Source organism: Megalops cyprinoides, chromosome 24, assembly GCF_013368585.1.
Source record: "Megalops cyprinoides isolate fMegCyp1 chromosome 24, fMegCyp1.pri, whole genome shotgun sequence".
In the NCBI taxonomy this organism is placed as follows: domain Eukaryota; kingdom Metazoa; phylum Chordata; class Actinopteri; order Elopiformes; family Megalopidae; genus Megalops; species Megalops cyprinoides.
In genome coordinates, this window is record NC_050606.1 from 21,682,450 (window position 1) to 21,709,129 (window position 26,680).

Genomic DNA, 26,680 nt, shown 5'->3' on the forward strand with positions numbered 1-26,680 from the left:
TGCCCTGCTGCAGGGACACTGTCAATACCTAAGCCTTGGGGTGTCACCTTCTCTCAGCTCTGATCCTTTACAATCCAAGGACTGCAGCTAAAAGGTGTTACCTAGTAACAACAGATAAGGACTGTAACAGGTTCCCTTAGTTATCCCAGCAGTAAATGCTCTAGCGATAATACATGCCATGTGGAGGGGAAACTGTGCCTTTAGGTTGCCATGTTCAGCACTGTGCACATGCTGATTAATGGTCTGATCTCACAAAAAGATGAAAACACCTGCTGGAATTATGTGAATGTATTATAAGCAGTAATTATTCACTGAGAATACAGCTTTCATGTTAAAAAGTAGGGCACTTTATGCCAGAGTGTTGCTTGTTAATCAAAGGCCCCTTATTTCTATGAGTGTGTGTGTGTGTGCGTGTTTGTGGCTGCATATGTGTGCTTGTGTGTGTGTGTGTGTGCGTGTGCATATGTGTGGGAGAGCGTGGGTATGCATGTGCATGCTACAGAACTGCAGTTCCACTCTCCACTTTCATCCCTCTTTAAGCCAGTACATGTGACTTGGGTGGAGTGCTCTGCATTCTTCCGTGCTATGTGTGCACTGACAGCTTGGCCATACACATCATGTACTGATCACACACCCTTTGACCAGCTGCTCCAGGCTCACCAAGTGAATGTGGCTCACCAGCCTATCATGTCTACATACAAATCTGTATCTGACGCTAGACGCTGGGCATAGTGGCTTCTTTTCTCATATTCAACCAAGGAAAAGTTTCAGGAAGTGCAGTCGCTTTTGTTTATGGACCAGTATCACAAAACTGGCAGATCAATAACCAGCTCAGCTGCTTAAAATACAAGGAAATATGAAATGTGGTATACTTGTACAGCAGTTCACCATAATGGTAATGCAGCATTTTCCTGGGAAACATTCCCCTGGTATCCTTTTGAATGTCTGAATAAAACACCTCTTTGGAAATGCAGTCAATAAATTGGTTGTTTAAAGTATGAATTTCTCCCTCAGCATGACTCCTGTAGAGAGCTGGGTCTGAAGTGTCTGTTTTGTGAAAAATTTCTTTGGTATGTGAACCCAGATTTTATACAACGGTGTGTAGTACAGGAAGACTGGCCTGGAATGGATAAAATGCTTTGCTTGTTTTTTATTAGTACCTTGATATGGTATCCTATTTCTCAAATGCCTCAAGTAATACCACCAGTGTGCAAACACAGGTGGAGCTGTTAACTTGTCAGCCAAACTGGTTGTACCAATATCTGCAGCAGCCATACATCAAAAAGCTGGATAAAAATGTTTTCACAAACTTAGCTGTAGCTCAGTTATACCTGAGGTATTACCGCTGACCCCTTTTGCTGTAGCTCAGCTATACCTGAGGTATTACCGCTGACCCCTTTTGCTGTAGCTCAGCTATACCTGAGGTATTACCGCTGACCCCTTTAGCTGTAGCTCAGCTATACCTGAGGTATTAACGCTGACCCCTTTTGCTGTAGCTCAGCTATACCTGAGGTATTACCGCTGACCCCTTTAGCTGTAGCTCAGCTATACCTGAGGTATTAATACTGACCCCTTCGCTGTAGCTCAGCTATACCTGAGGTATTAATGCTGACCCCTTTTGCTGTAGCTCAGCTATATCTGAGGTATTAACGCTGACCCCTTTCGCTGTAGCTGAGCTATACCTGAGGTATTACCACTGACCCCTTTTGCTGTAGCTAACCTATACCTGAGTTATTAACACTGACCCCCTTAGCTGTAGTCCAGCTATATCTGAGGTATTATCGCTGACCCCCTTAGCTGTAGCTCAGCTATACCTGAGGTATTAATACTGACCCCCTTAGCTGTAGTCCAGCTATACCTGAGGTATTAACGCTGACCCCTTTTGCTGTAGCTCAGCTATACCTGAGGTATTAACGCTGACCCCTTTCGCTGTAGCTCAGCTATACCTGAGGTATTAACGCTGACCCCTTTTGCTGTAGGTCAGCTATACCTGAGGTATTAACGCCGACCCCTTTAGCTGTAGCTCAGCTATACCTGAGGTATTAACGCTGACCCCTTTCGCTGTATCTCAGCTATACCTGAGGTATTAATACTGACCCCTTCGCTGTAGCTCAGCTATACCTGAGGTATTAACGCTGACCCCTTTTGCTGTAGCTCAGCTATACCTGAGGTATTAACGCTGACCCGTTTTGCTGTAGTCCAGCTATGCCTGAGGTATTAACGCTGACCCCTTTTGCTGTAGGTCAGCTATACCTGAGGTATTAACAATGACCCCCTTAGCTGTAGTCTAGCTATGCCTGAAGTATTAACACTGACCCCTCAGCTGTAGTTTAGCTATACCTGAGATATTAGCATTGACCCTCTCAGCTGTAGCTCAAACATGTGACCTCATCCATTTATTTACAAACAAATGCAATGAAGAATAAATAAAAAGTGTAGGTGGGTCACTGGTGTAGCTGAAAGTTAAATATAAAAGGCTGACATCTATTAGGAATGAAACGAACAGATGATTTACTTTGTAACCATTAACCAGTAACCATTACTAACAACTAAATGCATATTGCTACTGCAGCTCTTTGCGTCCATTTTCTTTTCCTTTTTACTCTCAATCTGATATTTCCAGGAGAGGGAATTCTGGACCTAGTAGTTTTAATTGAAAATGCATGTAATTGAATTTACTGCTTACTGCTTATGATGCTGGTTAAAGCTTCAGTGAATCTAGCTACACCACAAGTCGCACACAATAACATGTACAAAGTTACAACAACTGGGAAACCATGGTTAAGGATGGTGTCACTCCTTATTCATAAATATCCGGCAGAGAAGGCATGTGCACGGGGGCGGGGGACTCACGTAAGGGCATCTCCAGGGGGTGGCATGTCCGGGCGCACCACCCGGCGGGGTGCAGATCTGGATGGTCCGAGTCCACCCAGAAATCGAACTTGTGATGCCAGCCATCGAAGTGGACCTGTTTGGGCAGGAGGACACAGCTCTGTCACTAAACCTGTATTGCAACTCTCACCGAGCCTCTGGTTTCCTCATACAAAACCATCTAAGACACAAACACAGTTCGTTTAAATATGAACTTGTTAAACGTTTCCAAAGTAAATTACACATTTTCATTTCCTAATGAAGCTCCTCTTTGCTACAAGAATACACGCAAGCCCAATGTGAATTCTAATTAATTGTGTAAGGAAGGGTTACAATTACCAGATCAGACAACCATGAGAAAATACACAAAAAGTTCACACTTCGCCCCCGCTTATAATACAAATACAATTTGTTGCAGTTGAATGGCCCCTGTCCTCAGGGGGGAATCTTTGTAGTGTTATTACCATTAATCAGCAGCTTGGCTACTGCTCTTATTAAGGGTGACTTTCACATTTTAGATACAACTTTTAATGCCTGTTTTCCCTTTTATACAACACTTTTGGAAATTCCCATTGTACACCAGACTCTTCTTCTTCAGGAAAACTGAGGCAAGATGAATGTAATCTTCCAATAACCTCACATGCAGCCAACAGCTAGGTCACACAGCGCACTACAGCAGAGTGGATGCTCATTGGAGGATGGCCGCTACTCGTCATGTCAACCAATCAACTCGCATGCAGCTGATGATTTGCACAGAGCCTGAGGGTAGTGAAGTGAGAAGACCCTGGCTAGCCCCCCCCCCCCCCCCCCCCCCCCCAAACCCTGTCCCCAGTGGGACAAAGTCAAGTTGTTCCACAACTGTGGGATCCCAATTAAATGTCACAGCTGGTTTCGAACCCGAGTCATGGGGCTCAGCCTGCAATCAAACCGAAAATGTTGCTAACTGAGCTGCTCAGGACCCTAGATATAATTTTTTGGAAAATTTTACACATTATACACTGATTTAAATGGATATGTAGTGAAGTCACTCAAGTGAAGTGCCTTGCTTAGCGGCTATACCCCCCTTGATATTCAAACCTGCAAACCTTTGGGTACAAATCCATTGCCTTAACCAGTATACCACATCCAACTGCAGTGGACAAACTGCACCACACTACACATCCAACAGCAGGGACACTGCATTACACTATACATCCAATAGCACCTATACCAAGACAATACCAAAACTCAATGCACCATATTCTTAAATCCTAAATCAATGCCTTTATCCAATCAATCAACTAATCAATTCCCAAAATAATTCCTTTTCTGACATCCACTCAGTAAAATGTGGGTTTGGGGTTTGCTTAAAGATCGGCAGTATCAGGCAGGATGTAGTTACGTCGGTATGGATTGGCTCGTACCCAAAGCCAGATTGGTGACGGTCTTTATGTCAAAATCCTTTACTCATGCAATCAACACTCAATTTCCAATTCGCCATTAACACATGGCCAGATGCCCTGAAACTGAAGCCCCACTGAGCTCCAGCCACGCAGCACTGATTAAGAAGAGTAGCTGCTCGTGCATCTTTGCAGGGCCGAATCAATGCAATCAGAATAATCGCTTAACCCTCCCGCTAAGGGTGCTCCCGGTTGACGATCGCCAGTTGATCCTGTTAACTGGCGCGGATCACAGCAGGAGGTCGTCCCAGATCAGCCGACACGCCAACGCTCCCATCCACACCTGTCCCCTCATGGAGGGGATTAATGGCCATGACCTTGCTGTCTTCCCAAACGGTCCCTGTACAAAAAAAACCCCGCCCACCTACATCACTCTCACAGGGATCCCTCGCCACGAAAGGTTAACAGGAGTTCTTTTCTTTCGGCACATTTCTGAATCTCTCCTTATCTTCTGTGAAGCAAATGTCTTGGACCCTTAACTCCTTCAGTGCCTTGTTGCTTTTGTTGCATTCTTTCAGTCTGTAAATTTAGCCTTGCATGTATCCTACTCTGGTTTCAACTTCCTGACATCACATCTGCATTACCGTTCACACGGCATCCCTGTCAATCACACTGCGAGGGGGGCCACAGAAAAATACATCTGATTTACATTCACTCGCTTGGCTGCTTTGTCTTGTGCTGCAAGACTGAAACACATTGGGGGAAACTCGACACAGTTTCAGGCTATTCCCACACTTGTTGTGTTGAAAGCTTGAGGTCTGTGGGTGTTCAGCGCCTCCACAACTGTTAATCTGAAACAGAACTGATCATTTGATTTTAGGGCAGCTACCTGCTGTGTGTGCCATTTTTACGAACAGGGGATCTCATTTAACGCCAGAGAAGGCGTCCTTTCATTTGAAGCAGGCGTTTAACTAGGCCGCCTGCTGAGCACTTACATGTTAATGGTGGTGGATCTTTTCGCTCCAACAAGCACTGCTGTAGGGTTTTTATTAAGAGATCACACTCGTTTGAGTTTTGCTGAAGCAGTAAATCGAGCCATTGTGGCTGTCTGTGTGTGTATTGCTCCTCAGATGTGGAAGCCACCATCTGTGTGTCGTTGTTCACAACACCCCCCCACCCAAATTCACCTTCACCCTGTAGTCTTCAGTGTCTACAATGGTAGCCACCCGCACCAGCATAGGATTCCTTCTGTCCACAGCCTCCAGCTTCACATTCAACTGGAAGACATGCGGTGACCTCTGCAAAACAAACGGTTAATCCATTTTAACCAAGGATACCCCCAAAAAGGGCTGCAGAAAACACTCAAACCTGAGCTGCTGGCTTCCATGTTGTGACACTCTGTGCTCACTCTTATTTAGTGTCCCAGTAACAGAAATGAGTAAGGTTGGCAAAAAGAAAATTCTAAAAAAAAAAAAAAAAAAAAAAAGGCAAAAATGTGATTGTCACATCAGCTGAGAGGATGTAAGCACCCGATTCATCGAAGATCATGCAGAATGTTAACATCAATGAGCTCTGATTGGCTAGTCAGCATCTGATAATCCCCTGACTTCTACTGAGTCATCATGTATTCACAATTGGGCACAACTACAATATTTCAATTACAAATACAATATTATCTGAATACTACTGAGGTACAGAACATGAGGTACAGAAACAGTGTGCCCGTTTACACTGTGGTATACAGCCCTGAAGAGTCCTGGTTCTGCTTTTATCAGCTGAAATAAAGTCAGCCTGAGTCTAAGCGGCAGACAGCACAATCAGTTCCTGCTCCTCCTGCGGGCTGCTGTGATGTGCTTAGTGCTTACCATGCAGAACGCTTCGCTGGGAACAGCCTCAGATCCCGTGTCTTCTAAATAGTCCCCCCACGAGAAATGGTCTGGATTGGGGTGTCCTAAATACATGAGAGACATGTCAGACCGGGAGACAGATGGAAGGGATGAAATGCGCCTTTCTGAGGGTGTACATTACAGATGCTCAGAAAGAGAAACGAGTGAGGAACACGTCGCATTGGTTTGGGTTGGGCTGCGGTGCTCAAGAGGCCCAAAGATCAGCTGTCACAGATATTATGTATAAAGCAGTCAGCTGAGTGTGCCTCACAGTAAAAGTTCCTTCTCTGCCAGCTCTGAAGCTGTCACTGCTCCGATATGCCGTGTCATTATGAGCATTCTGGAAGGGGTGGGGTTTAAAAGAGAACATTCACAGATAGCACAGCAACACAGACAGAACCAGAATGTCCTGCTTCTGACGGAGGTCAGAGGTAATGCAGGAGTTGAATATCTGGTCAAAATTTAGTATATCTCTGCAGTTGTTGTGCTGTTACCTCAGACACTGACAACATCAGTTTAAACTTGAATGACACCCACTGTAATCGCTAGAGCAGGGGTCTCCAACACGTCGCCCGCGAGCTACCGGTAGCTCGCTGCCTGTTTTTGAGTAGCTCGCCAAAAGGTTCAGAGATTATGTACAAAAAATCCGACAACAAATAAATGCACCCTGGAAACCTCTCCCCTCTTCAATCCAATCAAATACACAGATGTCCCACCCCCCTCCAACACAAAATGATATCAGCTGTCAATCAAATAAGTTAGACATGAGTAGCTCTCCGTCACTTTCATTTTTTCAGAGTAGCTCTCAGATGAAAAAAGGTGCACTAGAGTGATACTGCAGAATGATGCAAATATAACTGAATGGTCCCATTCTGGGACACCTTCGGTGCCAAAGCGCTGAAACTTGAAATATGTGTAAGGTTAGAATTCCTGAAAATGTATGCAGGCTGTACCACGCAGTTCCAACAAAGAGCACCAGGCCTTATGAACAAGGCTAAAGCATTGCCAAAGGACTCAATGCCTCGACAGTAAATGAAAACAACTGCAGAATAATACAGGGGTTAGTCAGCTCATAAGTGCATAATGCCCAGCTTAGTAACTTCTAACCCTGAAAGTCTATGATTATGAGTCATGTGCTGGTGGCTAAACTCACCACACAACGCCTCTGAGCACTTTACACCATTATACTGGAAGTCATGAGTTGAAATGCATTTCATATCATCAGTTTGTATAACTGTATTAAATTCTTTCATTCCTATTTTATCATTATACCCAATAACCTTTTTCAGTCAAAATAAATAATCATATCTTTAAGTTTTTTTAAAGAAAATGTAGGGCACATTTAAATAAATGCCGAGGTGTGGCAGGGATTCCCTGGACACTCATGATGAAATATGAGCACAGTCGCATCGTCTGGCTCTGCCTGCCTCTGTCACAGACATCGCGCCTTGGCCACTATTCCTCTGAGAGCTCCCTATGAGCGCTGCTGTTGAGGTCCCTGCATTCCTCTTCCAGAGCATCACTCAGTCTGTAAGCTGGGCAGCCCCGACCTGCAAAGGAGCGTAGCCAAACAGTCTGGACCCACCTCTGGCTGGCCACCGCAGAGAGGGGGCGCTCTGAAGAGCTGTGCTCGCGGGAAGGGGGCCGCGCCTCATTTCCACGTCCAACCCGCATCGGCTAATCCAAAGTTTCCCATACTGTGGGGGAATTCGCCCGAATGCTGGAATGCACTTTCATTGGGGGGAAAATAACAAGGAAGGCTTTCGGGGGGACTAGCGGAGCAGGTGGGCGGGCAGGAGATTTCTCATGCACATTGACGTGCGATTCCGCAGTGTGACAAAGCGAAGGAGTTTGTGATTTACTACACCATCCTGCCACTCACACTAAGCTCAGACTAGGCCCGGAGGTGGACTCTGTGAAGCCAGACTCATGTGGTTTAGGGCTGCTGTCAGGTTAACAGTTCTGGGACTTGAGATAGCACAACCTGGTGGAATAGGTTACCTGTCAGTTCTAAAATTTGAACAAGGTTATGTATGGTGTCGAAGTGTCCCTTAATTCCATCAGTACAGTTGCTGCGTGGTGAAGTTATTTGAAATATTTCCTGTAGTAAACACAGGGAGAATGGCATCCATTTTTGTCAAATTCTTGCTATTAACAGCAAGGTATAGTTCTACTTGTACAGTAATGTTTATTTGTGCGTCACACTATAATTACCTAATTGTTCATAGTTCAAAGATACCCAAGTGTGTTTCTGAAAAACCAATATAAAAACAGAAGCAGTAATTCTTTGATACATATTCATTATGCTCCCAAGAGGTAATGAAGATCATAGGTCGGACGTTAGGGGGTGATGCTCACCCTGAGGCGCAGTGAGTGGCCGTCCGTTTTCCTGACACCACCCCACTGGGTGAATGTGTGGACTGCTGGCATCACACCTGTAACACAACAGCTCACCATTAGATACATGACCAACTGCTCCCATTAGGAAGGTGACCAAAACACAACCACTCCTATTAGGAATGTGAACAAAACACATCTGCTCCCATTACAAATGCAACCAAAATACAACCGCTCCCATTGAACATGTGACCAAAACATATCAGCTCTAATTATGAATGTGACCAAAACACCACCACTCCATCAGACCAACACAAAATATATCACAGTTGTGCTTCCACAGCCTTACCAAAAAAGGACTGTGAACATGGAATCAAAAGGCTTGGACAATCATAATCATGACTGCAAAATACGTCCTCTTGTAGGCCTGCACATTACTCTCACATTACTCTCATCATACCGAAATGGTATGCAGGCCTGCACATTACTCTCACATTACTCTCATCATACCAAGATGGTATGCAGGCCTGCACATTACTCTCACATTACTCTCATCGTACTGAGACGCTATGCAGGCCTGCACATTACTCTCACATTACTCTCATCATACTGAGACGCTATGCAGGCCTGCACATTACTCTCACATTACTCTCACCATCCTGAGATGCTATGCAGGCCTGCACATTACTCTCACATTACTCTCATCATACTGAGACGCTATGCAGGCCTGCACATTACTCTCACATTACTCTCACCATACTGAGATGCTATGCAGGCGTGCACATTACTCTCCCCATCCTGAGACGTTATGTACGCGTGCACATTACTCTCCCCATCCTGAGACGTTATGTACGCGTGCACATTACTCTCACCATCCTGAGATGCTATGCAGGCCTGCACATTGCTCCAACCATACTGAGATGCTATGCAGGCCTGCACATTACTCTCACATTACTGTCACCATCCTAAGATGCTATGCAGGCCTGCACATTACTCTCACCATACTGAGATGCTATGCAGGCCTGCACATTACTCTCACATTACTGTCACCATCCTGAGATGCTATGCAGGCCTGCACATTACTCTCACCATACTGAGATGCTATGCAGGCCTGCACATTACTCTCACATTACTGTCACCATCCTGAGATGCTATGCAGGCATGCACATTACGCTCACCATCCTGAGATGGTATGTAGGCCTGTGCATTACTCCGGTCATTCTCATTTATCTGCACAGCAGACATCCTTAAGCAGGCCAGTTTGCCTCCATTTCATCTTTCACACCCTGTAACCCATTTCTACAGCAGGATTACACTGAAACACCTGAGAGAAGTAAAACTGGGATCAGAACACCAACAAGAACCAGGTCCACAAACTGTTCCTCTAACTTCCACAGCATTTACCATCAATCTATATGTCCTATTTACATCTATATACTCCAGAGAAAGACAGATACTGTATGTATAGACAGACAAACAAACACAGACAGATAAACAGACACACAGAGAACCAGACAAGCATTTTGACTGACAGAAAGATATACAGACTGACAGGTGGCTGGATAAATACTGTACAGCTATATATTGACCTCCACATGTATACGTATGCATATTTAAACAGGAACAAAAACAAAAGATAACTGAAAAAATGTATATATTGTATTTTTTTGCTCAAAAAGGTGTAAAATGTTATAACTGAATCCTACAAGCAATACAAAGAGCCAAGTCACACAATGAATTTGAAAGTGCAGCAGCAGTAGAGGAGAGGAAAGGCTCGCAGTGCCCACTGCACCACACTGGGGCTGTTCTCCCCTTTTCCCACACAACATATTTGTTCATTCCAGTGACTGTAAGAAACAAACAGAAAACAGGCCTGGCCTCTTTCAATTCGTAACTCAAAGCAGGGGCTGAGCGGTATCATGGTAATACGGAATCATAGTATGGATTCCATTCCTAGTCCGGAGTCTCTCACCAGTAGTCGTACGTATCGTCCCAGTTGTCGAAGTGAACCAGGAAGCGGTCATCCACGACGTCGGCGACGGACGCCACGCACACCAGGCAGGGGTTCTTCCTGTCCACCGCTTCCAGCTTCATGCCCACTCGGAAAAGGGAGCTGTTCCTCACCTGCTCCCAAACGGCGGGAGGCACTCAGACACACAGCAAACGCTTCCATACACTCCACAGGCGGCCATTATCATAGAGCCTTCACCTATACAGCCTATGTTTTGACTCCACATCTCTGTGAAACCCTGTTAACTCCGGTTCACATCTGTGGGTGCTCAGAGTTTTTCCTAATTAATTAAATAAGGCTTTCCATACCATACCTTAAAGTCCTAAGTCATAATTAGGTAAGTTACACACATTCATAAAACTGGAAACTACAACACTTTTATTGCAAAGGCATAGCAGACTTATAGCAATAAAAATGGTCAAAAAATTGTCATGCTGAAAAGACATAAAAAGTATAAAAGGATAGGTAATAAGGGGCAGCATGCTTTCTGTTTGTATTAGTGAAATAAAATGTTTCATGTCCACTAATAATAAATATCAGTATATCCTAAACAGTCTACTAGACCTTTTCTTATGACCAAATTGTTCTAATGCAGTTCCCACCACAACAATTTTCTCATAATTTGTTTCTATTTCTAATCTGAAAAAAAAATCTTCATGAGAATAAAATATATAAAAACATTTTAAGCAAATTCGTATTTGCATTCTTATTCCACGCTAAAGTTATGCTAAGTTTAGAAGCCTATTTCTTTTATTGCAGTGTTGTCATTGTGTGGTCATGGCATTCACTAGATCCAGTTCTCCCTATAGTATTACTAAAGTTAGATACAAATGCCAATCTGTTGTGGTGTGATCATTGTGCGGTCATTGTGTGGTCATTTCTCCCTGTAATATTGATTCATACAGGATGTGCTGTTCTGGTCATTCCATATCCAGAGGACTTACCGTGCTTTGGTTTTTAAACAGATCAGTAGGTGCGGTTTGGGCTCCACAGGCCTCTTGGTATTTCTCCCAGTTAAACTCATTTTCTTTATACCCTGACATAAAACAGAGTCGAAAGAGAGATTTGAGAGTACATTGACACTATAAGTACAACAATAGTGTGACACGCATAGTATATTAATATCTAATTTTCTAAAATTGGATCAGGTTTAATGACTGCTCCAAACATATTAAATGGCCATAAATCTACTAATCTCTCCAAGAGTCTATAATTAATGTCTACAGCAAAATTGGTTGTTTGACATTTTGAAATCAAGGGCTGGCTCTGTGAAGACGTATATTAGCACAGAGGGGAAATTCATCTAAGCATCTGAAATCCTACACTGGAACTTCCCAACATGAAAATGTATTATGTTTCAATGACATAAAAAGTGACCTTTGAATCCTTAACCCTCCTTGATGGTGTATAATCAAAAACATGATCTCTAGAAACAGATTTTCTGCAAGATATATTTTCATTTTCGTTCAATGCATGGTAAACCCCGAACTTACACAGCAATGAAAATGTGAAATAAAGTGTATTAAAAAGTAACCACAGTGTGCTGGTTCCACAAGGGAAAAACACAAGAAAAATATTTAGTCGAATCAGTTTCGTTAGGGCCTACTGTGAGCTTTGGGAAAACTGACTTTTCCAACTTCCCTGGGGTTCAGATATTAACTTTTCTTTTTGGATGTGTCCCAACAAACTAAGCCCAAGCAACAATTAGATACACAGGAGATCATTGTAAGGGAACCCTTTGAGACTTCCCTGGGTATCTCACTGTGTCAGTTTTGAAAAGGCTTGGCAGTGTTTGAGGAATACTGACAATGTTGTGTGGAGGACTGGTATTTTAGGAGTGCTAGGAGAGTTTTCAGGACTAGCGAGAGTGTTGTGAGGAATACCGGAGAAAGAGGCTTACCTTTCGGTGGCAGGAGTTTGCGTCCTGTCAATTCACACCAACCCGCAGGCCGAATGTCTGGAGAATTGGCATTTACCCAGAAGTCATAGCACTCTGGGTACCCGTCAAAGTGGAGCCGTAACCGGTAGCCAATCACCTTGTAGATAAGTACAAGGAGAGGCATTCTATAAGGGTTTAATATTTAAAAATTGCAACACATGCTGGAGAATGAAATTTAAAGATTATGTTATTTAATTGGATGCCCATAGGCAGAGCAATTTAGAAAATGTACATTGTATCTGTCATCAATCTATACAGCTGGATGTTTACTGAAGCAGTTCAGGTTAAGTAAACTGCGCTAGAGTTTGACATCAGTGCTCTGCCCAGGAACAGATCTTGCAACCTTGCAGTTACAAACCCAGTTCTTGAACTTCCAAAGCAGCGAAACTGGACAGACCAGGGCGCTCCAAGGCCGCTGGCTCTGCCATGTGGCGTGCCTTGATGAATGTATACATCTACCTCTCTGAGAGTTTGGAGCACCTAATATTAAATTCATACATTAAAGTTTAAATTCACATGTTTAAGTACTTCTGCACATAAAACAGTTCAGACATTCTGAGTACTGCTTCAGGAATGTGACACTAAAATCAAACTGTAACAAAGCTTTTCAGAGAGGAGCTGGCTGAGGCTGAGCATAAACTTTGCGATATAGCAAAGAGGAAAGAGGAGTAGGTTCAATGACGAAGGCACTGCATCAGGCAAAGGGCAGGCCTGACTGTTTCTACAGGCTTTGGAAAGTCCACAGCATTACATAGGACAGGCAAAAGCAAGGAAAGATCGGGACCGTAGCAGCCATAGCTATTTCCCTTTGGCTAATGGTACACTGTAGCCAAACTAGATTTCACTCTCAAAGCGAGCGCTCGTAATGGGGGTAAGGCCAAGCGCCCCCTGACTGGAGACGATGCTGTGGGCCTTTCAATGGGCCCACACGAAGGCTCCATCCGAACGAAACCAGCTCACCTCTGCCACGGACAGCACGCAGAACTTGGAGGGGTGGAGGGGGTCAACTCCCTCCAGCAGCATCCCTGCCTTGAAGCTGTTCCTGCCCTGGGGGAAAGACTGGAGCTGCATGGAGACAGGAGTGGGGGGTCACTCACACACCCGCTGATCAGCGAGCGTTCTTACACATGTACACGCACCGATCCGCACCCACTCGGCGTTGCCGCGTTTCAGCTGGCGGCTTGGTAACCGTGGAAACGGCTGTGCCAGCCTGCCGGTGGGAACACATGTCTGATCGAATCTGGGTGCGGAGAGACGAGCTGAGAGCGGCGTGCGGGAGCGGATCTATTCTGGGATGGGTCCCTGGCTGCAGGGTCTTGGAGACAGAGGACCATCCGCCCGTACATGCTGAGTCCTCTCTCCCCGGCCTTAAGGCCCTCGCAAACCAAGCCCCATTTCTAGGGGTGTGATTCCCCAATGAGCACACAATTCCTCTGTGACCACTTGTACACAGGGTCCGAAGCAGTCAAGCCATGCTGGTCTGTCAATACTGCAATGGTTTCATTTTCACATTTTCTGCTGTGCGCCAAGTTAGACATTCAAAGAATTTTTGGAATAAACAGACAGCACAGCACACTCAGTATGCCATGACCTTTCGTGCACGAGAAACAGGAAACGGACCCAAACTATGGGAAGTAGACAGCTTGTGGTGTTTGTGTGAGATCTGCAGTCCTCCCTCCTACCTCTGTGAAGACTCTCACAGGGGCAGCTACAGCCTTCTCTTCATCCAGGTACTGATCCCAGGACCACTGCTTCTTCTTAGTGCTTGCTGCTCCTGTGCAAAGAGAAGGGAAGGGCTTCTTTACACCAGCTGAACTGTAGCTGGGCCCAGACTGATGTCGCAAAAAAAAAAAAACATTAGCTCACCTTGCGAGCTGGTAACTTTGTTCTTCATCTTTGCCTCCTCCTCTCTCGGTCGCTCCTGTAGAGCATCAGGCGTTATTAGCGTGTGTGTTGGTTTCGCAACCACGTGGTTAGAATGTTGGCTGTGACCTGAGAAAGCCAGCTGTTTGGTTCAGTCCCTGGCTGGGTCAAACCAAAGGCCATCAAAATGGTACCCAGTCTCCCTCTCTCAGCAAGAGATTGTGCATGGTTTTATATGTGGAGCCTTATTCAAGGGAAATACATGCCTAACATTTCATACTTAAACAGCTAGGCATTTACTGAAGCAATGCAGATTCTGTATACTTAATGTTCAAGAGCAAAACAGCAGTGTGCAGGCTTAGATTTGAATGTGTGAACTGATATGGTGTATGGTAGTATACTTGGCTTCCCTTGGTTAGTCAGGTTGCACAGGTTAACTTGTGGTAGAGCTTGAATAGTGTTACGCTCACACTCACTGGTCTGGGAGTGTTGTTAGCCTGGTCTGACACTGTTGCTCATTCAGCTTTAATGGATACACTTCTGTTCTTTTGTGCTGGAAGTTGCTCTGGATAAGTGAATGTAATGTAATGTAAGGTAGATTTGAACCTCCAACCGTCTGGATGAAATTCCACTTACACATCCAGCTTCCTCATCATACCTCTACTCAGTTGACACATTAAAAGAGGTGAATTGTGGGTAATGGTCCTATGATGCAATGGTAAAACACTTGTACCGTGCATTAGGGTACACTCTGACTGTTTGATCAAATCAGGCAAGGACAAGACATTCAATTCCACTTTGTGAAAGCGAGACAAGTTGGTCTGTTGGATTGAAATCTATCAGTGAGCCGAGGTACGTACTCTGAGATGGTACTCATCTGACATCCCTTTGGAATTCAAGCTCAGTCTTCTTCTCTTGGCCTCGTCTTCCAGCATCACTAGCGGGAAATACTACAGAGAAAACAAACCAAAATAAGCCAACAAATATGACTGCATATTTCATGACTTCATTTTTCACGTCGCAGCCTGCTCGGATTTCCCACAATCCTCTGACACATCCTTTTGAAACAGGCATTTATACACGGGGATAAACCAAACCTGCCCTCGAGTCAGAACAGCCAGGCTTTGCCATAGAGAACGTGTCCTTATCCTCCACCAATGCCGTTTCCTCGGACTGATTTGCTGAGAAAGCTTTATGTGGTTGTGGAGTTGGTGACTGTCTTGTTCTTTTGTTTCATACGTTCCCGAAGAAATTCCAGAGAAAACGACACGCTTTCCCTGGAACGGGCCCTTGCTACTCCCACGCGAGTGAACCAGATAAGGCATGCAGCATTTTGCTGGGCGGTCACAGCTGACTTACCCATGTACACAGCACAGCGTAAGAGAATATGTAAAACAGTACTCCTAATTTAATATTTATTCACATTTCAACGTCTATTTAAGAATGAAGAAAAACATCAACACAACAAAAACTTAACACAAATAAACAGTGTTAAAAAGACCTGGCGATTTTTCTTGGAAACAGCCGGAGCTACCGCTCAAAGGCCCTTGATAAAGGATTCAGACATCTTCATATTCTGCCCAAATGCGTGACCTGTCAGCTTTGGGATATAATGTGACGCATAATGTGTCGTGTGACCATGAACCCATTACATCAGGTATGCTCAGCTTCACAGAAATAAGATCCTGTGTGCATTTGTTGTTTGAAATGCCTCAGTCTTGGGGTAATGGTGGACTGCTCATTTGCAAAGCCTCACCCTTACGCGGTGCCTTCTCCTGGTCCTCTCTACCAGGGACTGAAGCACCCGATTTCCACAGCAATCACCATTCTCCCTCTGCAGCTCTGCTCTGCCCCAACACCTTGTCTGTAGAGCTAAAAAAAGCATATATTCATTTTTAAAAAAATGTAACCTTTTGTCACTACTCTACACAAATATCAACTCTAGCAAACATTATGAAACAAAACAGTTACTAGACATTTAATACAGTGTTATGTGAACATAAAACTCAGCCCAAGTGTTGGGCTGGATGGCACAAAGCCTGTTGAATCTCCATCCAAGACTGACTAGGTTGGTTTGCTTTGTTGTATCCTGCTACAGGCTTTCTCCAGGCTTTCCCCCGAGGCCTCAGAACCTCATGAGTGTAAACTTCCCCTCCAGCCAACTCCCACTCCTCAGAGCTAGTTTACAGCAACTGTTGCATTTGCCAGTGATATCAACACTTACGCAAAGGAGTAGATAATTTGTGGTCTTCTGAATGCAAATTATAAATGGTAAACAACCTGCCACGACAAATATGCAGGAACACTGAAAAATGGTAGTATAGATGATAAAATGATGAGTTAAAATTTCTTTTTGTTTAGGTTCACAGCAGACAGTAGAGAACTGTTACAAACAAGCAAAACTGCATGACTTAAGAAATATCATAATCGTAAAACACCACAAACACAGTGTGGATGCTACCACATCCTCACCAGACCGCCCCACACCAGACTCAAAAACTCCATTACTGTTTCATAGCATGGATCTTCTGCACAAGGCTCCAGTCCTTGAACGCTGCTGTATCATCTGCTTTTATGTAATACAGACTGCGTGTGGGATTCAGAAAGAATAACCTACATACAGTGACCACTTGACTGTCGCATTGCACCCTGAGCACTGGTGGCAGTAAGGCACTATGGGAAATGTAGTATATATCAGCTCATTGTTATGGCATCCCGAAAGGCAGCCATGGTTGCATGGTGTCTATGTTTGTTTCGTTTGCTAAACTTACGCATAGCGCCACACCATTGTTTCTCTAATGGTATTGTATTCTATTGTATTGTTTTTGTATTGTATAGCTCTGTCTGCATTTTTGTTTTCAATGTTGACACCTACACCAAGAGGAATTCCTTGTACATTTGTACTTGGTGAATAAAGTTCTGGTTCTGATTCTGATTCTGACTTTTCCAACAGAATAGCATGCAGAAAACAGGGCATCAGAGTGGCCTCATGGTAAAGGAATAGAAGAGGTTTGAATTCCATTGCTGTTGTACCGTTAAGCAATGTACTGAATTGTTTCAGTAAATATCCAACTGTAACCATGGATAATGTTTTATTTAAGATATTTCTGTCTCCCTGTATTATGCAATAATTACTGCATGACACTGTATCTTGGTGGGAGCTGGGCTTGCAACCTGTTCTAACTGTACCCTTGCATCCCCTGCATTTATACTATGAATACTCTGCTCTATTAATGAATCATATATAAAAAATGTAAGCTCTGAAAATTGCACAGAATGAGGGTGTTTGCTCACAAAACAACAGGTCAGAAGTCCACAAGCACAGATGGTAAGCAGTCGCTAGTTGCCCTGACCTCTGAGGAATTAATCCCGTTTACTGTCCTCTTACGCAGTGGGCTTTGTAAACAGAACAAGTCAACTGGGCACCGTTTCCTACAACTTCACATTTAATCCAATTGAATTTGCATTTAATAAAGTTGTGAAAATGCCGATGCCTTCGGCAGGTCATCTGAAACCCTGCCAAACCCACAGTGTGAGGCCTCATACTGCAAAAGATCTTTCCAGTCTCTCACTTACCACAGATTCTAAATTTATGGACCAGATAATCAGCGCGGTATGCATCACGTTGAAAGCTCTGTCTCTGCCATTGTTGAAAGCACAAGTGTTTTGATTTGCTGTATTGCTATGAACATTCGTGAAGGGGCATTGCCTAAAACAGAACATCCATTCCTCCTTTTACCAACTCTTAGACAGAGGATGGCAGCAACGCAGGAGCTGAACATCTGGTCATAATAGAATATCTGTGCTTAAACCTCCCAAGTGCTCACGGTACATAGACCAGTATCTGACTCACTGGATTTGAATATCAAACAGAGGTTTCAAAGACATGCAGTCATGCACTAATGCTCATATTACTGAGTCCAAAGCCTTTTCATTCAGACAATGAGCACACATTCTCCTCTAAGCAATCAGGGATATACATTTCAAGCAACCACTGAGTCCCTGGAGTGGACATGAAATTTAGTTTCTATCACGCAGATTACATACCGCAAAACTGGTGCGGTAGCTCTGGCTCTTGGAAGCAAAACAACTAACATTTCAAGATACTAACAAAAAATCACAGCCTTTAGGAATACCATCAGGGTTTATGTTTTCGGAGCTACACAGCTACATATTCAGCCAATCAGTGTGAAACCATGAGGACTGAAAAACTTCATATATTATGTATACAGGGACAAATATACATTTAACAAGAGCACAGAAGTCTGCAATCCACATTAAGCATTTACAATTCACTGTATAATCACAATGTTTGATTTGATGAATCATTGCTTATTGTTGCTTTCTACATGCTCTCTTAAAATTAAAATGAACTTCAGCCGCATTCAACATGTTTTTGTGGTGAGTTACTGTTAGGGAGCTAATACTTTTCCAAGCAAGTTGCTGCTTCTTGCCTCATTGTTCTGCTGTAAAGCACATAGCAATTAAAGCAGGTGCTTTAATTAACAAAACATTCAAAAAATTATAAAAAAAACATAACATCTGCTTATAGTCAAGGTGTATTGTGGTTTGACTGAACAGACACCTTAGAAGATAAACTGTCTTTTTTATCGAAAAAAAAAAAGAACCTTACAACCACAATTTTTCTGTCTTAAAGATAAAATATTATTTACTTCACCCTGTCAAGTCCTGGAAGATTTACATAAAGTGACTAACTTTAAAAAGGGCCTACCGGGCTTCTGTTGCGAGTTTGTGACAGTAACCACAAACAGCCACTACGATAAATCCAATCTGTCACTGACTGCAATAAGCTCTGACAATAAATATGTTTTGTTCTCTGAGCTTTGGGTGTAGATGCAGCCCTGGTAAAAATACTTTTCCCACCTTGCTGACAAAAGCAAAGGTGCAGATGCTGGAATAACAAACAAGGCGGAAGCAGATAAACAACGGGATGACTGCAGCGATACACTGGCAGCAATTCTAAAAAAAAAAAAAAAAAAAAAAAACGCATTGGTGATTCAGTATAGGTCTAATTCCTCGTGTTTGATTCTATGAGCTGTTTCCACATTTATGGGAAACAAGGTTAGCCCACGTTTTTGTGTGTGTATGTGTGTGTGCGTGTGTGTGTGTGCGCGTGCATGCTGACTGGGAGTGGGAGGCATGTGTGTGTGTGTGTGTGTGTAAATGGATTTAAAACCTTATTTTGGAGGGATCTAGAAACCTCCAGTGAGGAGCCCTTCATTCTGCTGTAAAGCCCCGTGTGAATGATTCAGCAGGGAATTAACACTCCCATCAGCGACAGCAGAACATGCCCAATGCAGGCACTTTGGGACTCTCCCAGCATTCTCCTCAAACCACGCACACCCAAACAGCCTACCTGTTACCCAAAAAAACCCCAGATTTTTCCACAGTGATACCAATGCCAGCCAATACCCAGCACATTCAGCTCTGCACTGTCAGAGACGCATTTTATTAGCCCTACACCAGTCCAAACTGTTCAGGCAGTCAGAAATTTACTGAGCTGTTAGATCTTCCTCGTGCATTATTGAAGCATGCAGATTAGTCATCTACCAGTAGCAGCAATTAAACCATCGTTACTATTTTTAGTTATTTACTTCTCAACTTTTCTACGCAGCTCTGTGTCAGTTTCACTTCGCTACACAGTTTGCATAAGGACATACAGTAAGATATACATTTTATAGACTGACACAGATGGTTAGGAGACTGCACAAGTTGATCAATCATCATCAATCATGAACACCCTTTGCATCAAACTAAAATCAAATTTGGCACATGAGCATTAAGTTGAGCTCAATGGGAAAAAAGGCCATTCTCAGACAGCAGAACCTGGGACAGCTATCATCTAGCATTATTCCTGCAGGAAGAAAAATAAACTCAGACTTACAGAGACCAACAAGTACTTCAGGACAAAAACACTTTGTCTTAAATCTCTTTTCCTCCTGATTTTTGACAATCGTTTCTCACCTCTGAAGTTGAGATCAGAGGGCGACCAGACACAAGCCTGGACACACAAGCGTTTTTCCTTCTGTTTTCCACAGAAGCCAACAGACTGGCAGTTTAACGGACTCTCCATGCTCAGAAGATGATTTTGTGGCTTTGCAAGTGACAAGCTGACATAACCCCCTCCCTAAGAAGTAGGAGATGATAACGTTACACTGCAGGCAGGGGGGGGTTGTGAGGTGGTGGGGGTGGCGGTGACGGGTGGGGGAACGGGTAAGTCAAATGAAGTAACTGCAATCACATGCACTGCAGATGAACAGGAAGAACGTGTAATCTAAACAGCGCACAGACCAATAGACAAAAAAACATGAGACTCTGAGAGAAGACTGCCAAGGAGGAATCGTGGGTGTGCACCTTATTAACGGCTGTCCTCTCATAGCACAACAAGCGGCCACGAGGAAGCACACCACTCACCCCATAATTTGGTTACCAACCCTGACAGCAAAGAAAAAACAACATCTCTCATCCAGTAAAAAAACTAGCAGTACGTCATTAAACAAAGAATGCCTTATGGGACACTGCAATGTAACAGGCATAGCTTGTGTGTAAAAATACAGAGTCAATTCTTTTGCATTGCATTCACTGTATTTTTATCAGATACTGAATGCCATAGAGCAGAAAATGTAATGTCATAATAACGCATTGCGCTCTGGGAAAGTTTACATGAGTTGTAATAAGTGGACTTGATGTTCATATCCTCAGTGGAATTTTCCGCCTCCCTCATGATAAATTGATAAAGATGTCATGACAACAGCAGAACTGTCAAGCCGGGCGATTCCACGCATAACTCACTTCTGAAAGCGTTCCTTATATCTGCAAGCTCAAATCATTCTATATCCGCTTCAAACAGACAGATTCCCTTCACATGGAGACCGACACAAGGACTTTAATAAAGGAAAAACGAAACTGCCTCAGGTGCTAAACCACATTGTGTGTTAATCAAGCATAAATTTTCATTAAAAGTCTGAAATGGTTTAAAAAATGAATCAAAGCACAAATGACAGGCAATTCCCTTGCAACTCATAACACAACACAAAACAAAACCACAGCAAAAATGGTATGACTACAAAATTATCAGCACTGGTTTCATCACACATTTAAACACTTGAGAACACCATCAAAAATGGCTGAGCGCCATCCATTCATTGAAAATGTTCACCCAGTTAAAGAACATTATACTATTATGGGCCCACACAGTCACTGTCATAGCATCTTACCAAAGACATTCTGGAACTGAGACGGCAAATTCTTTGTACTTAACACTCAAACTCTGCCCCTGTATTGTTTTATCAAATGTTCCATCAACTTAAATTTAAAGATTTAAATTGTAGAAAGTGATAAAGACACACATCCTCCCAACTAATTAACACTCAGATTTGTTGCTTTAGACAACTTGTTTACTCTAATTATTATACCATTATTTCATGTTTTAGTTTGATATTATCCTTTGGCCACGTAAAATGCACGTGCTACTTAAATAACATGGTTTCTATGATCTTAATTGAAAGCAGCAGCTGCACTTGTTTCTCTCAGAAAAAGAAAGTCTAAATGTATTATTTGCTTGCAGCACACTACTATGGTCAATATGTGAGTCACCTTTTTCTCCAAACGTATTATTGAAATATGACAGGCAGGGAGGATGATGTCATGCTGGAATGACACAGAGATACCTGATGTGGGAGAAGACAAACAGCACTGCTGCCTTTTCCACTGCTAAAATCTGCTCCCAAAAGCACACAAACATTTTTGTGAGTGACACTTTTTGAATCAACAGAGAGGAAGTCAACTCATAAGGACTGAGTCTGGAATGTAACTTCATGATGAGCCCACATGATATGGTTTTCTTGTTTACTTAATGAACTGTATCACAAGCCATGTTCATTCATGCAACAAGCATGATGTGTCTTTCTTTCCAATTGAACTGGGATGATCGCTGTTATTGGTGATCATTGTCATGGTATCAGATTAATGTAGAAAACCTTAAATCCGAATTAAACTTTCAAATCATTATCTGAGACGTTTACACCGATATTAACTTTGTAATCAATTAGCTAGATAGGGACCATTAAAATGTTTGGAACTGTTATTACTGTTGGTCGTGTCTTTGAATTTAAACTTACCATGCTTGTTCGGATGATACGATTATAAGAATCATCGCCAGAAACATGGCTTACAGCTGCGAACAAGTAGTGTTGGACCGTGGAGTTTTCATATAATATGTAAAGGATGTTTATTGGTGTATTTTGAGTTATTTCAAACTAAAATGGCGGAGGTGATCAAAGGATGAGAAACAAAAAATAGAATATAAACTACGGTAGGACACAAACCGACAAGGCATCTAAGGGAAGTAACCTTAATATCTACCGTAAACCCAGTAAAATAATGTATAAAATAAATCAATGAATTCCTGCTCTTTCGACTTGGTATAATAACGCCGTTACACGACGAAGAACACTTTAACACTTCAGGAAGAGTTGTACTGCATCCAACTACAGTACAACGACAGTACAAATAGGAAGCATTTCCGAGAAGAGAAAATAATAGTTTCACTTAGACTCTTCTTGAATACGTTGCAAATCGCGGGATTTCGCCGAGCTGTAAATGTATTCTGCCCGAAAACAAACAAACAACAGGGTTATCTTTTCTGCTTGATGCTAATTTTAATGGAACAAAACCGAAAAAGGCATTTATTATAGGTTACCCTAACAAGAAAACATCGTTAACAGATTAATCGCAAACCGGATTTCAACGGAATGGGGCCACTATTGAGAACACGCTTCGATCTGTGTCAGAATCTTATTTTATGGAATTCACAAACTTATAAATAAGGTCCTGTATCCCTATGGTTGCAGGTATGTATCGTTATTAAATTCTTACCCACACGGCAGTCGACTTGCCCCTCAACGTTGTGACAGGAGAAACACGGTTCCTTTAAGCGGTTCCTTCTGCGCATGCTCCGATACAGCCCTCTAACGGTGACGAAGCTCAGCGCAACCTGGGTGTACAATCATACAGGTAGTAGTAGCCAACTTACAATCTACAATTTACAATTTGGCATTTCGCAGACGCTTTTAAACCACAGCGACTTATAATCAGTGCATCAATCAGGTTTAGCTGACTTCCTCATAGGCAAAAGATCGCAGTAGGAATGCCAATTAATTATTTACAGTACCATGCCCTTGTATATCCTGCAACAATAAAACAGAAATCTGCAAACATACAGACAGGATTAGTACAGAAGTTTTTTATAGAAACCTAACAGAGAGGTTACAAGGGGACAGGTGGATTCTGAAAAGGTGGGTTTTCAGGCTCCTGCGGATGATGGCGAGTGATTCTGCAGTTCTGATTTGGTGAGGAAGGTCATTCCACCACCGTGGAACGAGGGCAGAAAAAAGACGCGGCCAAGTGGAACGGCTGCCAAGTTCCCAAAGTGAGGGGACCGCCAGCTGCCCAGAGGAGGTTGAGTGGAGAGATCTGGTTGGAGTGTATGCAGTGATCAGAGACTGAAGGTAGGGCGGAGCAGAGCCTCTTGTGGCCTGGTAAGCCAGCACCAGTGTCTTACTGGATGCGGGCTGCTACTGGAAGCCAGTGAAGTGCAGTGAGTAGCGGAGTGACATGAGAGTGTCTTGGGAGGTTGAATACCAGGCGTGCAGCAGCATTCTGAACCAGCTGAAGCAGCCTGATAGCGCAGGCCGGTAAGCCAGCCAGTAAGCCGTTGGTTTAGTCAAGGAGGGAGATGACTAGTGCTTGAACTAGGAGCTGGGTTGCTTGTTGGGTAAGGAAAGGACGGATCCTCCTGATGTTGTAGAGGGAGAATCTGCAGGACCGGGTGACTGCTGCAATGTGGCTTGAGAAGGTAAACTGGTTGTCCAGGGTCACGCCCAGGTTTTCGGCTGACCTGGAGGGGGTCACCACAGAACCCTCAATGGTGATCAGAGCGTTGATCGTTGGGGAGTTCTTTGCTGGAAAAAATAAAAGCTCACTCTTCTCCAGATTGAGCTTAAGATGGTCAGTGGACACCCAGGAGGTGATGTCGGCTAGGCAGGCTGCAGTGCGTGACTGGACCTGAGAGTCGGAAGGGGATAAAGAGAAGAACAACTGTGTGTCATCTGCGTAGCAGTGGTAGGAAAGACCATGGGCAGAGATTACCTGTCCAAGTGATTTAGTGTAAAGGGAGAAAAGGAGTGGTCTAAGTATGGAACCTTGTGGGACCCTGGACTGGAAAGGGAGGGGGCAGGAGACTGATTCCCTCCAAGATACCTGATAGGAACGGTCAAACAGGTAGGATTCAAACCATGTGAGCGCAGATCCTGAGAAGCCCATCCCAGCTAGGTGCGAGGAGGGCAGTCTCAGTGGAGTGGCCAGCTTTGAATCCCGACTGGTTCAGGTCCAGGAGGTTATTCTGGAGGAGATAGGAAGAAAGTTGGTTATAGACTGCGTGTTCGAGGTTTTTGGAGAGAAATGGTAGAAGAGATACTGGACAGTAGCTTCTGACATCAGCTGGATTTAAAGTGGGTTTCTTTAGCAGTGGCATGACCCATGCCTTCTTCAGAGCAGAGGGAACGACACGAGTAGACAGGGAGCTGTTGATTAAGGAAGAAATAAAGGGAAGAATGTCCTCAGAGATGAACTGAAAGAGAGAAGAAGGGATAGGATCAGGAGGACAGGTAGTGGGATGGTGGGATTTTATTTTATACTTAGCTACCGGAGGAACCCCACCAAAGTCACCATAGTGCTAACGGTAGACTTTCACTGAACCTATACAGCCAATTGTTGATATATTGTTTATTCATTTTCACAAACAAGTTATAGCTTCACTAAATCTTACGCTAACTGGAATTCCCCACCCATTAGAATGTGTTTGATTTAACATTAGGTCCTACTGGATGTTCTCTGCAGTAGCCCAGACTAGGCATTCATTTCAGCTTTTCCTTTTTTAATTTTGAAATGTTGTATGTTTTATGACTTAACCTTGGTTTTCTCTGCTCTTATGCTACATTGGTTGCTTTTAACACCGAGAGTTTTGAAGAGAAGTAGGTCAAGTGGCCATCAGCCTTTATCCAGGTGAAGAGCTTTTTGTTCTCCATTATAGTCAAGAAAACTAAAGCACCTGGTGCCTGAATAGTGTGTGAGTGTACCATGTAAATAGCGTTCTTTCGTTTTCAAACACATTTTATATAGCTCAGGCTGTGTCTGTCATGCTACCTTTGGTGGGGTTTTCTGTCTTTTTTTCCCATTTTATGGTCGTAATACGTATCAACTATACTAGGCAGCTTCATTCATAGTTTATTTGATTCGCTCTATGTGTTCGTTTTTAAATGAAGACACTTTAAAAATTACACGTTGAGGGGCTTATTAAAATACATGATTAGGCTATGGAGATAATTTGATATTACAAGTGTCATAACTATGAATTACTTCCCAGTGTGTGCTCGATTCCAAGTAAGTCACAACTAATGTGCATGTGTCTCACCGGAGAAAGGACAGTGAAGACCATGCTGTAGAATTATTCATTCATTTCCTCGCGTCTTCACGCAATGAGGAATGAAGCCCTGGAGGGACTGCTTCTTACCCAAACCGCACTTCGATCAGACCGTCTGGACGGAAGATATTTGACTTAGCTGGCTGACTTCCTCTTGTCTCATAACGGGCTAATTACCACCTTCCCTCTGACTACAGGGCCATCAATATTTATATCGGGCTAATCCACGAGACAAATTCCCTCAGTGGCAGAATGAACATTAATATCGGCAAACCTTATCCTTCCTTTTAAATTTATACGCACAAAGAAACCTGTTTTTCACGCAAAGCATTATAGAAATTATCCTTTTCCACTGTTATGTATGTATGAGTATGTTTTGCGTGCCTGTGTATTTATGCATTTATTTCTATGGCCCTAATGAATTCGGCCTTTAGAACGGAATCCCCTGTCGTATCTGAGAAAGCTTCACAATCATTGTTTCTCCCGGCAGGTCACACGCAGGGAGAATTTGTATTTAATCACAGATCGCTCACCGAACAACTTTGGGATAAGAGCAATGATTACACAATTACATTACCATGTGCACCATGATTACATAATTATAATATGATCGCAGAATTGCATCACGTAAAACAGATGCATTACGTAACCATTAACAAATCGTGGTTGTTTGACCATTTAGACATTCATTAGTGTAGCTTACTCATGTCTTGTCTAACTTCCGTTAGTTAGGTTATTTGGCACAAGTGGTTCATTTTCGCTCATTTAGAGTGATGACAATATTGTTGCAATACATAGGCTACTGTGACAGAATGATGTTTTTCCTTAAAACTGTGCCTGACAATTTGCGCTTAGACGTCTGTGTAAAGGATAGAACATTTCTGATTAAAT

General features: G+C 43.3%; 1 protein-coding gene across 1 annotated transcript in view; it reads right to left on the bottom strand.

The window, feature by feature from the left end:
* The window catches only part of LOC118771399 (lethal(3)malignant brain tumor-like protein 4), a 76,953-nt gene extending 53,712 nt beyond the window's left edge, over positions 1–23,241 (bottom strand). The window contains exons 1-13 of the mRNA XM_036519383.1: positions 23,185–23,241; positions 16,043–16,158; positions 15,147–15,236; positions 14,290–14,344; positions 14,106–14,197; positions 13,384–13,488; positions 12,385–12,520; positions 11,429–11,520; positions 10,446–10,597; positions 8,495–8,571; positions 6,116–6,201; positions 5,438–5,548; positions 2,854–2,968 (exon numbers count right to left, since the gene is read on the bottom strand). Coding sequence (XP_036375276.1) covers positions 2,854–2,968; positions 5,438–5,548; positions 6,116–6,201; positions 8,495–8,571; positions 10,446–10,597; positions 11,429–11,520; positions 12,385–12,520; positions 13,384–13,488; positions 14,106–14,197; positions 14,290–14,344; positions 15,147–15,221 — 1,096 coding nt within the window. The 5' untranslated portion in view covers positions 15,222–15,236; positions 16,043–16,158; positions 23,185–23,241. The remainder of the gene's footprint in view (positions 1–2,853; positions 2,969–5,437; positions 5,549–6,115; positions 6,202–8,494; positions 8,572–10,445; positions 10,598–11,428; positions 11,521–12,384; positions 12,521–13,383; positions 13,489–14,105; positions 14,198–14,289; positions 14,345–15,146; positions 15,237–16,042; positions 16,159–23,184) is intronic.
* Positions 23,242–26,680: the final 3,439 nt, after the last annotated feature.